The following is a 15,828-nucleotide window of genomic DNA, read 5'->3' as shown; positions in this document are numbered from 1 at the left end:
AGCAAACATTTCCGTTTGCTTTACCATGGGGTAGGCTCTAAGAAGGCCAGCAAGGGTCGCATAGGCAATCTAGGCTGTAAGTCCAGGCCTGGGTGGGCACGGTCTCATAGTCTCACTTCGAGTGCAATGGAGTTGCTGCCTTTATCAATGACTCCAATGCTCTTCTTTTACCGAGTGACAAATTCTCATCTATTTTTCCTTATCTGTTTAAGATCTGCCAGTGGTTGCTCAGTGCTTTTTTTTTCTCTTTTTTTTTTTTCCATCTCTCATTTGTCACTTCAGCAGTATGTGTTATCTGTGGGCAGCAATGTTACTGCCCAGCAAAAGTTCCATCTGTGGTTAAGGATTTTGAGTGAAGATGGATTATCTATAAAATATGCATCAGGGTTTAGGGCTTTACTAACGAGTTTTCTGTCAATTCTGAAGACTTGGACAGCTTTCCCCCGAAAGAATTGACATGAAGGGAAGTAAAAACCCCGTGTTCTTAATAGCAGGTTGCACCGGGAGCCATGAGCACTAAAATTACCTGCCATGCAGAGTTACTACAGAACAGAGAGTCCTTCACATGAATACGTGTCAGTATCACCAAAGTTATGAGGGCTCCTTGGCTTCCAAAGCCAATGCAGGCATCTCTAGGAACAAGCTTCACCAAACACAGTCCTGTTGTCTCCTTAAAGAAGTTAACAGGAGATATCAGGTAGAAATGGTGTGATTTTCAAATAGCAAACGAGGGTTTTGACAGTGAGCTGATGCTCAGCGTCCTGTGCTGTGCGTGCTGCTGGGTTGGCAGCTGGTATTTTTGCCCAATAGACCCAACCATGAAGAACCATATTTGTGCCAACTTTGAGGATTGGAGCTTCTGGTTTATTTGTCGTAAATTAGTGAATCGTTATTTTTCTCTTAAGAATGTAGCTTGATCGGATTGCAACTTATTTATCAGGAAAAGGGAAGATTGGTTAATTGTTCCATACAGGCTGTACAGAGCACGTGTTAAATATCACCTTCCTATAGAACCTGCATCCTCCATTTTGTTGCCTTAGCTTAATGTTATTGAAGTGGGAATTCACACTGTACTCAGTTTTACTCTGCCTGGGAAATTGAATATGAATTGTGGCTGTTCAGATGAAGAGATGCTGGAAAGGTCTTAGAATGAAACGCGGCACTGAGCATGTGCTGCCAAGGCTCTCCAAGCACAATTTGCACTTCGGCTTAATTCCAAAACTGTTAATGCGTGAGCTCCATAAGCCAGCAAAGTGATGTAATAAAAACAGATTTAACCCTATGTTTTGCCACCCTGCTCTGTAGAAAATGTGTGTTAAGTCACGTAAACTTCCTTTATTAGGTTTGGTGGGTAATTGTAACAAGGAGGACAAGTCCAAAGACCTCAGGAATCTACCTGACCCAGTGTTTGTCTGCCTGGTGCAGGGGGCAGTGCTGCTCCAGCTGCCCGAGGTCAGGTTTGCATTGGCAGCCCTGTGAGGAGCGGGGGCAGCGCTTTGCTGATCAAATCAACGCTGGCTTTGGTGATGCAACTCAGACTTGAAAACAGCAGTGCTTCAGCATTGTGCTGCTTATGTCACGTCTGGAGCTTCGAGCAGGAGACAGGAGACAGGATTAGTAACCGTCCCTGGGTTATTGATAAATAGTTCTCACTTCAGAAGAGCAAAGAGCGTTCCGTCTCCTTTTTAATATCCTGCCATCAAACATTGGGTTGCGCCCAATGGAGCAGAGGCATCTAACAGCTCTGCTCTGTGCTGTAGTCGTCAGCTCATCGCTGGATCTCCAGCCGTTCTCATGTCTGGAAGTGTCTGGAAGTGAAATGTTGTGGGCGCGTCAGGGAATTGGTGTTAATGAACAATATTCTAATTGACTGTGGGGGAAGGTTCCACTGGGGCTCTTCTGATGGTTGTAAAAATGAATGACAATAAAGGAGATGGGCATAGATACTCATAATTCTGCCACCTTCTCAAATGTGTGCCTTTGAAAACGTACCAAAATGGAATATGTGTGTTCAGAATACACTGTGTACCAATGGCACTTTGCAAAACAAAATCATAGAAATTAACGTTCAGACAATTTGTGTCTCACAACTGCCAGTGGGAGTTTGTTTACAGAGGATTTTACAATAGGTGTGCATTGATCAGTTGCATGCTGCATTAAATTAAGACAAAACGATTGAGGAGGTATTTTGTGGAAACTGGAAGTTTGAAACTGCTTGGTTTTGTTTCTTTTTTCTTGCCTTCCATCTGCTTGGAAAGTTATTTTCATTCCATTACATCATTTAAACTTTACATGAGAAAATATTGCAAACAGTTCTTGTGTGATGCTGCTTTTTGGTGCCAGCATTTCTTTATCTTCAACTGTGGCCTCGTGAGTCTGCTCAGTTTGATGTCTATGTTGCCATCTATTGATGACAGCAGAAATGTGTCTATAGACATTGGGTGACCACTGTTATTACTGGATTATATTACTACTTGGTTAATATTAAGTCTTACATTGTGAGAAGCCATTTGTTCACGTGAGTTCACAAGGCACTAAGTGCCATAAAGAAGGGAGAATTGGCCAGCAGAGGTAGGAGTAGTCATCCTGATCTCTTTTTTTCAGAGGCAATTCTCCACCTGACATATTGACCATACACCAAAATTACAAACCATTGCACAATACTGGAATTAAAAGTAAGATCACATCCCACTCAGCCTGGATTATTGTCCCTCAGTGTCACACAGTTGGTGTCAGTGGGCTTGTGTTGCCTGCAGATCATTGGGAGTGTCAGTAGTAAAGAAGGAGAGCACGTGCCCAGTACACAATTCAGAACTGGTGATGGTAATTCAGTAGCATGCTGTTGCTTTATGCCACAGGTATATATTTGTACTGTCTACTTTCTAGTTTAAATTGTTGGTCATAGAATTTTTTGGTATCATTAACTCTACTAAGATAAGACCGAAATTAATTGAATGGAATCATTGAAGTCTTTATCTGATGGATGTCTTCTCTGTAGGCTACAGAAAGTGAGATGGGAGATGTTGATTTAACAGGTCTTCCTGAAGCACCTGTAGACTCTGAAGATGAAGAAGAAGAGGAAGATGAAGATATTGACAGAACTTCAGATCCACTTCTAGGGCGAGATGTTGTACGAGAGTGCCTTGAGAAAGAGCCTGCAGATAAAACTGATGATGACATTGGTGAGGAGAAAACAAGTAGATCTTTGTGTAAACCTGTGTCGTGTAACTTCAGCCAGAGAGCGTACATGTAAACTGTTGACTTAATGTTAAATGTGTATCATCATCGTTATGAATGATGCCTTCCAGAGATCACTTTGCACTAGGGATACTGCTAATTAAATGTTTTTTCTTCTATCTGAAGAGTATTTGTTCTGAGAACTCAAGTATTTTGAAAAAACAGTCTTTGAAACTGACTATGTGTTCAGTGTTACAATCATTGTATCTGTTGATAGGAGGGTAACGTGGTAATTTTGAGTGCCTGTGACTGTTGAATTAATTAAGTATGGAATGTTGAAGAGAACATGCTGGTGCTGCAGTGTAGATAAGCTTAATTGTGAACTGCAAAATATTTGAAAGGAAAATAATTCATTGCAGTGCCTAACTGGAAATTGGCATTAGTTTAATGGCAAAATTTAGGTTCTGCTATGCTTTTGATTACTTCTGTGAACTCTGAAATGCGTTTTGTGCTCTTGATAAGCTTATAATTACTGTACAGTAAGAGTATTTTTACTTCTTCGAAATGTTTGAAGCTGAAGTGCTTTTACACTTAGCTCGATTGCTGCCTTAAGAGTCAATCAGGGCATGATCAGGACTGTGGAGCCAAGGTTTTTTCCCCAAGTTTTGATGACAAAACACGTACTGGGCTCATTTAGCTGCAGGCACTAACAAGGATTGTAACACCACTGAGCAGTTCCTTCCGTGGATTAATCTGAGGTTTAATGTACCTGTGGGAGGGCATGATATCTAAGGAACCCCTGGGCTTTGCAGTCTTCGTACCAACGTTTCCTTTGTCTAACAGAGCAATTATTGGAGTTTATGCATCAACTCCCTGCCTTCGCAAACATGACAATGTCTGTAAGAAGAGAACTTTGCTCAGTGATGATATTTGAAGTAGTGGAGCAAGCGGGAGCCATCATACTTGAAGATGGCCAGGAGGTAAGTAACCATCTGCAACACAGTTGAAGCACCATGGGCAGAAGGCTGCAGGTGGTGAGGGGCTGGGGAATGTTCTCTGCTGCTCTCCCACTCCTGAAAGCTAGAGAATTCCTCATCTCTTATCGTGACCCACCTCCAAAATCCCTAAACCTTAGTCCATCTATGTGTTAGATCCTGCCTGCGTGCTCTTGACTTCCTTGTTCAGGACTTCACTGTGGTTGAGTATAGAAAAAAAACGAAAACAAAACCAGCATTCAGTAATTCATGCTGTGGATTACTGTAAGTGCTAAAATTTAAGACTTCATTTTGGAGATCACTTGTACAGGAGAATGCATAATTTCCATTGGTCAAATAACTCCCTTCTTACAATGTAAGAATCTCCATAATCGTGGAGATGGATCCTTGAATAGGATGTAGGTGCCATAACCTAAATATCTGCATTGGAAGCAGTTGCCAGGTAGGCAGTGGTTGGACTCCCAACGCTGGTGCTCTGAATTCTTACCTGCAGCCTCTCCCTGTCCATCGATCCAGAGATGTGGGGTAGCTGGAGCCCATCAATGCTCTGTGGGTGCTGAATGTGCTCTTGTTTCCAGTAGTGACCAAGTGGGGGGAAGAGCCCTCATGCTCGTTAAATAGTATAAATATACTGTAGCAATTAGCACACTGATTAAAAAGCAATCTATTCATCAGCATTGCTCCCTACTGAATTAGTACTGAAATGAAAGAAGAATGCTGAAAAGCATTCTTGTTTCAGTCAGCTTTATTGCTTGCTTTACAGTACACATTTCTGGTGAATTACATGTTGCAAAACTGTGGTGGCAACAAACTGGAGACTGCAAGAATAAAGCTTTCTGAGATCAGAGTGCTGGCACAGCTTATACAATTTGTAGAAGGAGCTTCACTTTTTAAATTTGTTTTTCACTCCCTCTAGCTCGATTCTTGGTATGTTATTTTAAATGGCACAGTGGAAATCAGCTATCCTGATGGGAAGAGCGAGAGCCTCTGTATGGGAAATAGTTTTGGGATTACTCCCTCTCTGGACAAACAGTACATGAATGGAGTGGTCAGAACCAAAGTAGACGACTGTCAGGTAAGATGTGTACATCTAGCTCGTATTTCTAAACATCCAATAAGAGACAGCAAACTTCTTTCATCTTAAGGCACGATCGTTATTCCACGAGCAGAAGAAAGGAGGTTGGTGTTGGATGGGCCAAGGGCTCTGCCTGTGTTAGGATAGTTGTACACTGAGCAGCAGAGATTTGTTCTACATTGCTGTTGTGTGAGAAACAGGACCTTTTGCTTTCTGTTGAAATGTAACTTCGGGTGTAACCTTAGTTCACCCTAGCTGTGCTGTGTGTGTGATTGACGTGCAGTAAGAACAGATAAACAGACAATAGCCATATCCAGCTTTTGCAGTGTTTGTTCCCTGTATGATTATCATTATGTTTTGGAGACAAAACGTGCTGATTAGTGTTATTTTCCTCTATTTATAACTTTCTGGTGTAGCTGGGCAGAACAGACTGGGGCTGATAACAAGTACAGTGCTGTGGTGGTTGTGTCAGAGCAGCCCAGAGATGGGGCACGAGGATGCATTCATGTTTTGAGTATTTATTAATGATCACATGTTGTCTGGGACAGTTTGTGTGTATAGCCCAGCAAGACTACTGGAGAATTCTGAACCACGTGGAAAAAAACACTCATAAAGTTGAGGAAGAAGGAGAGATTGTTATGGTAAAGGAGCACAGGGAGCTGGATCGCAGTGGAACCAGAAAAGGACACATTGTTATCAAGGTGAATTTCTTCCCATTCTTTCCATTAATCTATTAAACCTTTAATAATTAAACCTTTGTTCATTTTGGTTTAAACCTGGAACTCATGTTCACTGTTGTCTGTCTCACCTTGAAAATTTAATTCTAAGGAATTTGTATCACTCTGCAAAAATCTACTTCCATATGTCTTTCAATCAGTGTAGACCTTTGGGGTTTGTACTGACAGCACTTCTTGTGTAGTGGTTTGGCTTCTGTAGTCTGAAAGAAGAGCTTAAACTGTTCGTAATAAACAAAGTTATCACAGAATCACAGAATTGTAGGGGTTGGAAGGGACCTCCAGAGGTCATCGAGTCCAACCCCCCTGCCAAAGCAGGTTCCCTACACCAGGTAAATGGCTTTTAGGAGATGTTACCGATTGTTCTGGCCAGTTACAAGCTGCAAAATGGTCTGGGAGGAACATGAGGACTTGATTTAAATATATTAGTGCATTTTTTTTCCATGGGTTTTCCAAAACTGAAGTTTGGAACGTGGGGACTGTCTGAGAAAGGTACCAGCAGGAGATGTCAGCTGTATTTGCATTCCATTTTTAAGGCGACACCTGAGCGGCTCATCATGCACTTGATAGAAGAGCATTCTATTGTGGATCCAACTTACATCGAAGATTTCCTTTTAACGTACCGAACGTTTCTAACGAGCCCCTTGGAAGTTGGCAATAAACTCCTGGAGTGGTTCACAGTGGACAGCCTCAGGGATAAGGTGGGTTCCAGCCTCCGGGCTGTCATATACAGGCATGGTGTTCTCTGCAAAGTGTCACTGCTTCTCTTCTGCAGGATGATTGCCTTTTTAATTTTAAGATTTGAACGCCTGTCTCTTTGAAATTCTTCTTGTTTTTTTACCAGCCCCTTGGGGGATCTTTTTCTTCATGATTTCTTGGATATATCACCCCTGTTCTCACATCAGCCTTGTGTTCACCTTCTGTAGTTGTTCTTTGTAGAGTTTTTCGGTGTTTTGAACATCTTAGAGCAGCTTACTGAGAAGTCTGTACTCAAAGCAAACTGTGCTGCTGATAACTCTTCCATGAACAGAACCACGTTCAACTCTGTGTAACTGTATGCAGATGCATATGGAAAATTTACATGGTTTGGAACTTGTACTCATATCCAGTTTGTTGAAAATGGTGGCAGTAAAATTCTTGGCCATCAGTTTTATATGTTTGAGATGGAGCCGAAGGAAACTCAGCTATGGAGGCAAGGCAGGTTTTTGTGGAAGAAGTTGGCTGTGCTCCTTCACTATGGTTACTGCTGCTCCCTTTTTCCTTGTTCTCCTTCTGGCAACAACTGTTGTGTTTTTTTTTTGGGAAAATGAATGTAAAGGAGGAAAGTAAAAGAAAGCAATCTCAGCAAATAGAAGAGGAAGTTGTTATTTTTAGAAGAGAAGCTGCCCTGGATTAGCATTTCTTGATAGTGCGGATGGATAAAGCAGTTGTCGGATTGAATTCCTCATGAGTAACACACAACTGTCGCACACATAAATGCAACCCAAACAATTAGCTTCAAAACTTAGAAGCAAGTTTTTTATTGTTACATTGTGCAGCTTCCTAGGAGAGGATGTAATTAGGAGGCTTTAAAAGGATGTGTTTTAGGAAAGGCAAAAGGAAGAGAGAACTGAAGGTAGATGACTGTGCCGCTGAGTACTGGGTGATGTAATCAGCCAGATACAGAGATGTCTGATGCTTGGTTTTTTCATTCATCTCCACAAGGAGAGGAAATCAGGAGTTGATTTCAAGTGCAAATGGCTTCTGCTTCTGCTGAGGAATGCATTAATCTGTGCTGTGTTATTCTGTCGTGTCCTTGTATTCTTTCTTCGCTTGTAGATTACAGCCTGTAGGAGAAGAAACATTTTGATGTGTGCTTTTATTTTTTTAGGTTACCAGAGTGGTTTTACTGTGGGTGAACAATCATTTCAATGACTTTGAAGGTGATCCTGCTATGACTCGATTTCTGGAAGAGTTTGAAAAGAACTTAGAAAATACGGTAGGAGTGAAAGAGGACAACTGTCACACCTCTAACATTCTGCATTTCCATTTTCCAGCGTGTCTGCAAGGGTTAACACATCATAGTCCATAAGAAAGCACTGCAGAGGTGGCTTTTAACATGGGTGTATTTGCTATAAAATATATATTTAGGTACAAAGCTCTCATGAAATAGTGCACACAGCACTCATTTCTGTGTCTTCGCGTCACTGCAGAAGGTTTATTAAGAACTGGATGCATAGAATCATAATTTCTCTTTCTGACACTTTTTTTTTCCTACACAACTTTTTTTTCCATTTCTACTAACAGAAACATCACACTCGGTTTCATGTCTCTTGTGTTACAGAAAATGAAGGGACATCTCAGATTGCTGAATATTGCTTGTGCTGCCAAGGCAAAATGGAGACAAATTACCTTGCAAAAGCCTTCTAGAGACTCCCCTCTCTTTTTTAGCCTTCTTGGAGGAAGTGACAAAGGTTTCGGTATCTTTGTTGAGACTGTGGAAATTGGCAGTAAAGCTGCAGAAGCTGGACTCAAGCGTGGTGATCAGGTAGGAAATGTAAAGCTAAGTTAATTTGAAACATCCATCTCTTAATTAAAGAAATCTGGTTTAGCCAACTGTATTGTTTCCAAGAAAAAGATCATCCTGTTGACTGTTAGATAAGAGTGGGAAAAGAAAAGCAAAAATACCAATACTTTAGGTTTCTATGTTTAATATGCGTTCCTATTGAATAGTATTCGAAATATCTAAAGTGTTTAGGTATTTCAAAAACAAAATGGAGAAAAGTAGACAAATTGTGGAGAATTTTGGTTGCTTTAGGACACTTTCTTAGAGGAATATGGTTGGGTTGAAGCCGTCACATCGTTTTCTTGGGTTGATTCTCATTGGGTGTTCAGCATCCCAGCCTGGGGCCGGGGAGCCTCGGGGCCCTGCAGTTGATCTGTGCTTTGGTTGTAACACCAGATGTGCAGCTGGTGATCCACCAGGTGCAGATGCTAAATGTAAGAACGTTGTCCCAGAAGTTGAGTTTGGTTAAAGCAGTTGATGGATAGGAATGGAGTTCCTGGCTCATTTACGGGATGGAACTTGAGTGGGGAAATGAAAACAGTTACTTTACAAAGAATGCTTTCATGGTACAGCTACTGTAAAGATAGTATGATAACTTCTGGCAAGAACTTAACATGCTTGTATTGTTGCCTTTACATTTGTAACTGTTGTAAAGTAACTCCATTATGAACAGCTGTTCTAATAGTTCAATTTGCATTTCTCCTTGAAGATAATGGAAGTAAATGGACAGAACTTTGAGAACATTACCTTTGCAAAAGCTCTCGAAATCTTAAGGAACAATACTCATCTCTCCATCACTGTAAAAACAAACATTTTTGGTGAGTAGACTTCACAGGTGATGTATTTCCGTGTATGTGCACAAAACCTCCAGTCTCTCTGGCTCTACAACTTGCTCTGGGAGTGAAAGATCACATAGGAGTCCCCTGGTTGTGCCTCCATTTGCTCCGAGTGTGCAGCCTCATGGGGAGGCACTGAGCCAGCGCAGCCAGCGCTCTGCTCCCTGAGAAATCCTCCAACGGCTGCTTTAGCAGCTTTAGTGTCCCTGCATGCGATATGGCTGACATGGAGCCAAAGGAGCTGGGCCAAAATATTTTGCCAAGAAACAGCAAAAAATGTCAAACTGGGTTTTCGTAAAACTTTTTACGATGGCAGTAAGAACAATAGGATAAATGGCCTTTCTGTCTCAAATCGATAAGGGAATATAAAAGGCGGTGTAGTATATAAATGTTAGCTTTTAATTGTCAGTGTGAATATAAACACATAAATACCTCCTTAAACACTCATTCAAACCATCTGTTCTCTTTCCATAATCCTGTTCAGGAAACAGAATAACCACAGCTACAGAAAGTACAAGGCTGTACGTACCAGATAGATCCTCCCTCTGTAGTGCTATCTGAGAGCTAATGGTGGTTCCCCTCTAATATTTCCTCCTGCTGGTTACCTGCCTGTGTCCCCTATGAGTTTTCTTTTCAGTTATGATTTTCTATTTATTGCTATGCGTGTGAAAAGTTTTAAGATCCTAGCTGTTATTTATTATCATAACTCTAATGACAGCATAGAATGACTGCAGAAATCAGTCGACTAGACTAATGAAATGGCATAAAATAAAGCATTGCTGTAGCTGAGGCAGTGATGGTTACAAACAAATGGGTTCCAACCTCTTTTCCTGCAAGCTGATAAAATTTCAGGATGATTTCTCTGATATGTTTTAATGAATTCACGTCGTGAAGCTGTTTTGAACTGCAGTAGTTGTGATTCTGTCCTTTTAATTGAGAGCTAAGTGCCTGGAATTGGCAGTGGACAATCCCCATTCTTAGATTTGAGTTTATATGGTGAAGGGTTATAGCCAGAAATTGTGTCACATAATAGAAATATGCCGTTTGACTGTGAATATACGTAAAGTCCCTCATGTCTTGTTTGTCAGGCCAAGAAATCAGCTCTGCACAGCACTGTGTTCTCTTGGTACCATGTTTTCAACAGAAAGTACCACATTTCTGACATGAGTGACCTCAAAGATTTCAAAACAAAGCACCCCACAACTAGCAGGAAAACCCCTATGCATTGATAAACCAGTCTGAACAATTTGATTTTACCTTTTATTTGTGGGGAGAAACAGAAACAATGAAGACTGGCTTCTTTTCCTTGTATCTTTTGGGAGTGTCAGTAGTTGACTGCCTTAGTTTGATAAATGCAGGAGGAGGTTTGATGCACCTTATGTTTTACTGAAGGAAAATGAAGGAAAAAAAGAAAATTCCAAGCTGTCCTAAAGTTCTTCAGGGTGCACCTGAACCATTAGCAAAGGTGCAGATGACAACAGCCATTAAATACGTAGAGAGATTGGCGCGAATGTAGAGGTTCCTTTTATTGATCTGGCTGCCTTTGTGAAGGCTGCAATATCTTCATTCAATGTGCTGAGGTTTGTGCTCATTCTGAAGGTAGCCAGGAGAGTCCAGCTGTGCAGAATGGGGCATCGGTTTTGGTTCAACATTTGGGGTTACGCTTTCTGCCAAGGAATTCTACAACAAACCTTCAATGGGAAAAGACCTGCCCCCTTAGAATCAAGATTAAAATGTAATCTATAGCCTAGTTTGGCAGTGCATTACCTTTTTGTTTTGGATTCTGCTTTAATTTTACTGCAGGTATGTGGGAAACCAAGGGTTTGAGGGGAAAGAAGAATGCAACACGAAGGTTTAGGTGTGCAAAGGTAAATGACAGTGGTTGTGTCTTCCCTTTCAGTGTTCAAGGAGCTGCTCTGCAGGATAGGGCAAGAGAAGAATGGAATTCCACATATCCCGAAAATTGCAGAGAAGAAAAACAACCGTTATTCCATCCCAGATATGCCTGGAGATGTGGAACAGATGTTCCCCCGTGAAAAAGGAAACAAGAAATTGAAAGCAAACACCGTATCTGGTGGGAGAAACAGAATCAGGAAAATTTTAGATAAGACTCGATTCAGCATCTTGCCTCCAAAACTCTTCAGGTGCGTTGGGCTCTCCTGGTTGAACAGCAGTTGTTCCTTATTGTAGCTGCTTTCTATCTTCAGACACGTCCATGCTGCTTTTTTTTTTTTTGTTATTGTTTTTATTTCTTTTAAAATGCAGTAAATCTGAATCATAGAATCATAGAATGGCCTGGGTTGCAAAGGACCGCAATGATCATCATCCAATTTCAACCCCCTGCTGTGTGCAGGTCACCAGCCAGCAGCCCAGGCTGCCCAGAGCCACATCCAGCCTGGCCTTGAATGCCTGCAGGGATGGGGCATCCACAGCCTCCTTGGGCAACCTGTGCCAGTGCCTCACCACCCTCTGGATGAAAAACTTCCTCCTCATATCCAACCTAAACCACCCCTGTGTCAGTTAAAGACCATTCCCCCTTGTCCTATCACTATCCACCCTCATAAACAGTCATTCCCCCTCCTGTTTATATGCTCCCTTCAAATACTGGAAGGCCACAATGAGGCCTGAACTGCAGAACAAAACCAGAATGTTTTTTCTGTCCCAGTGAACGCTTTCAAACACACATTCCCTTACTCTCTGTTCTTAAAGCTTGCCTACTGCATTTAATTAAAACATCTGACCGCTGTTATTTTCCCCAAGATTCGCTCATCCCAAGATGATCATGCAGAACTTAACCCACCTGATTGAAACCAATTTGCTTTGCAGTGATGGCAGCGTGAGCCAATCGCAGGACGACAGCATCGTTGGGACGCGGCAGTGCCGGCACAGCCTGGCCATCATGCCTATTCCTGGGACCCTCTCATCCAGCAGCCCCGACCTGCTGCAGCCTACAACGAGCATTCTGGATTTCTCTAATCCTTCAGGTAAACAAGAGCATGAGCTTGGTAATTACAAGGCTGTTGGTTTTGGGGGGAAAATTACACCTTCTGCCAGACCAAACACGCTGAGTGAGTTTACCTCTTTCTCTTGTGACCCTAACGGGTCCAAACTGGCAATTCACTGAAAATGCAGACAGCCCAAACCTCAGGTCCCTGCTTTTTTGTAGTGTGAGGTTTCTCTTAGATAAATAAATAAATACATCCATTTTCCCACCCACAAATGTCTTTGATTTACCAGAGCTCTGGTGGAAGCAGGTTGTCGTCCTCTGCTTCTGTCTTGTGTTCTCATCTCTTCCCAATACCAATACTTCTGTGGCTTGACTTCTCCATCCACCATCTTTTAGTAAATATTCCTAACAGTACTGTGGATAGAATTAGACAACTTTGGTACCAGCATTGTTACGTTTTTTTTTATATAATGTCTTGCAGACTTTAAGGTTGTTCAGTTATATGTCTGAAAAACTGAAAAGTGTTTTGAGATTTGCAATCTGGGCTTCCAGTGCTGGTACTGAAGGAACACAGTAGAGAGGGTGGCTGCAGGAGGTATTTGCTGTTACATGCAGCTGCCTGTAAACATGTCAAGTCAGAATCACGTTTCCCTATTTCAGATGTAAGTTCTGTGCATAATTATATATTCTGCGAAGTGCCTTCTGGCTACAGCTTATGTTTATGTAAACTTGCAGTTTTCCCCTTTAAAAGGAACAAATGCATCCTATCAAATGCATAAATATCCATAGCAAATAAGTTCCTTTTCTTTCTGGAGACCCAGTTTCTTACTGTCTACATGTGAGAGGAGAGAGCTACTCACGTGTTCTCTAAGAATAATCTACTACTGTACAAGTTACTGCATCACACGAGCAGTAGATTACTGGACCTTCACAAGTTTACCATAACAACTGGGCAATTATTTTTGAATGCTAGAGAAAACCAAAATATTTCTGACCATCTAATACATGCTCTTTAAGTTTTGTAAACATCTACATCTTGATTTGATGCTGACACGGTGTTTCTGTTTCTTCCCTGCCCGCAGCTGTTGGGTTTTACTGTAAGTATCCCGATGTGCAGCATCCTGAAGGCCTTAATGTTGCATGGCTTGCCTGATAACACATTGCACTGGTGTAGTAATACTGTCTGGGCAGTGGGTAATCATGAGTCCTGTGAGCTTCCCTTTAATAAAAGTCCATAGGAGCTCCTTCTGAGTGCTGTAGCTCGTGGCAGAGGGCTGGGCTGAAGCAGAGAATGCCTCATTAATTCCCATTTCTGCCACTGATATGCTGGAAGACATACCAGCCAGGCTGCTTCACTTCTCTGGGACCTTGCTTTAAACAAACGTAATTACTTGCATCCCTCTTATGGAAGCTGGATGATAATGCATTTTGAGATTGGGTTTGTTCTGCTTTTGAACTTTGCCTAACTAAAATTTGTGCATGCAAATTGGAAATGCGTCCTGTTCAGTCAGAACTTGAATTGTGTGTAGGAAAGTACTTTTTACTAATGTTTACCTGCTTAGAAGAAAAGGTGATGAGATGGATGTGTGCTTGTTTCCATCACCTGCTACTTACAAGTCACATCGTGTTCTGGTTGCATGGCATTCCTTTCCTTCCAAACTAGACTTCAGTTTGGGCTTTAAACTTGAGTGTGTTCTGATTTTTAGGTATGCTAATAACACGGTATGGGTGTTTTGGCTCTTGTGTTAATCTGTGATGATTTTAATGAGCGCAGACATTTCCCAAACAATTCCCTTGGGCAGGGGATGCCCTGCCTGGCCAGCCCCTGTCTGTGGATGCGGCTCTTACCACTGAGATTATTAAAGGCTGGGCAAGTAACAGAGAGGAGGAGGCACCTCTGCAATAGCCCTGGGCATCTCTGCTGTGGGGCTTAAGATACATTTGCCTCAGACTTTTTTTTTTTTGCCAGTCAGAGATATTTTGAGAATCTGTAATAACTGTAATGGAGAGAATTATTTCCAAGTGTCAAGTTATAAACTAAACATGCATTTCTTTAAATAGTTGTTTCGTGCGATAGTCTGCCCCAGATAAAACTGTTGTCTGACACGTTTATAATTCCTAAAATATGTTTTAAATAGGTGCACTAGCAAAAGAATTAGCTGCTGGCAGCAGCTGAGTTCCTTCAGGTTGAGAGAGGGAGTGTAGAAGTGTGCAGCTAGTTCACAGATGCAGCCAGGTCTCCCTTCTCACCTGCATTCTCCTGCCCACGTGTGTGCACCTCCCTGCAGGAGCACCTTGGCACTCAACTCTGGGTCACAGGACAAAAGCCAAAAAGGAGCAGTGCTTCCAAGGACTTTGGTGTACGCTGAGAAGGGCCGTGTACAGGACAGTCATTGGACATGTAGATGTCTCGAGCTTCGTGTTCATGGGATAACATAGAAGTTAATTCAGTTGTGGAAGTGCGGAGAGGCGAAAGACTCCTCTTTTTTCCATTCAAAGACTGAATGCCTACATGGACATTTACCCAACAATGCAGAAAGCAACCTCTTGTCTTTTCACACGAAAAGTAACTTCCTACTTTCAAGGTGTTCTTCTGTTATTTCAGATATTCCAGACCAAGTAATAAGAGTTTTCAAAGCAGACCAGCAGAGCTGTTACATCATCATTAGCAAGGACACCACGGCCAAGGAGGTGGTGAGTCACGCCGTCAATGAGTTCAACCTGACCGGAGCCCCGGACACGTATTCCCTGTGCGAGGTGTCCGTCAGCCCCGAGGGGGTCATCAAGCAGCGCCGCCTTCCTGATCAGTTCTCCAAGCTGGCCGACAGGATTCAGCTCAATGGGAGGTAATGCAGCCTTTGTTTGGGGTTGGGTTGGGGTTTGTTTGCATGTTAGGGTTGAAGCATCTGAAAGAACGTGGGGAGCGATGTTTTAATGGAAGCAGACGGGTGTCTGTTGGAAGAGTAAGGAAGTGAATGTCAGCAGTGCTTTCCTTCTCTTTCCTTCTCTCCCTGTTTTACCTTCCTTTTCCTTAAGCAAAAACATCCTGACTTTACAGCAAACTCTCTTTATGAGTGCTAAGTGCAGCAAATCAGGATAACGTATAGTGGCTTTCACTTAAAAAGAAAAACTTGTATTTCGTCTGACACTTTCCATATGTACTTCAGGATTAAAGTATGCAATTAACTTTTGCCAGTGATGTCATGTTGCAATGAACTGATACTAACCTGAGATAAATTCTTCCATTTTTATGTAAACTGTTACAAATGTTTTCTGACATGTAAAGTGCTTCGGCTCTATCTGATGACCTGCTCCATGCCAGAAAGGAGTTTATTAAGTAAAAACTTATTTAGTCTTCTCTGCTGAGCAACAGAGAGAATTTATGAGAAACAAAGTTCTATGTATCTGAAAACGAACTGCTTTTGACCATGGAAATTAATTTTCCAGATACCTTTTCATTTCCTGAATACTATGAACTTCATGTAAATATTAATATGCCACACTGTATTTACATAAGAA

The 15,828-nt window shown here is 41.8% G+C and overlaps 1 protein-coding gene across 9 annotated transcripts in view; it reads left to right on the top strand.

Annotated features, from left to right (window-relative positions):
• The window catches only part of RAPGEF6 (Rap guanine nucleotide exchange factor 6), a 105,490-nt gene that overhangs the window by 62,466 nt on the left and 27,196 nt on the right, over nt 1-15,828 (top strand). For 6 of the 9 annotated variants that reach the window (XM_048960258.1, XM_048960256.1, XM_048960259.1 and 3 more), the window contains 12 exons: nt 2,999-3,182; nt 4,021-4,157; nt 5,089-5,247; nt 5,796-5,948; nt 6,518-6,682; nt 7,852-7,959; nt 8,305-8,508; nt 9,236-9,344; nt 11,263-11,506; nt 12,189-12,346; nt 13,392-13,406; nt 14,915-15,155. In XM_048960258.1, coding sequence (XP_048816215.1) covers nt 2,999-3,182; nt 4,021-4,157; nt 5,089-5,247; nt 5,796-5,948; nt 6,518-6,682; nt 7,852-7,959; nt 8,305-8,508; nt 9,236-9,344; nt 11,263-11,506; nt 12,189-12,346; nt 13,392-13,406; nt 14,915-15,155 — 1,877 coding nt within the window. The remainder of the gene's footprint in view (nt 1-2,998; nt 3,183-4,020; nt 4,158-5,088; nt 5,248-5,795; nt 5,949-6,517; nt 6,683-7,851; nt 7,960-8,304; nt 8,509-9,235; nt 9,345-11,262; nt 11,507-12,188; nt 12,347-13,391; nt 13,407-14,914; nt 15,156-15,828) is intronic. The other 3 variants (XM_048960257.1, XM_048960262.1, XM_048960255.1) reach the window with 1 other exon arrangement.

Source organism: Lagopus muta, chromosome 14, assembly GCF_023343835.1.
Source record: "Lagopus muta isolate bLagMut1 chromosome 14, bLagMut1 primary, whole genome shotgun sequence".
Lineage (NCBI taxonomy): Eukaryota > Metazoa > Chordata > Aves > Galliformes > Phasianidae > Lagopus > Lagopus muta.
This window is presented reverse-complemented; position numbering and strand designations above follow the sequence as displayed.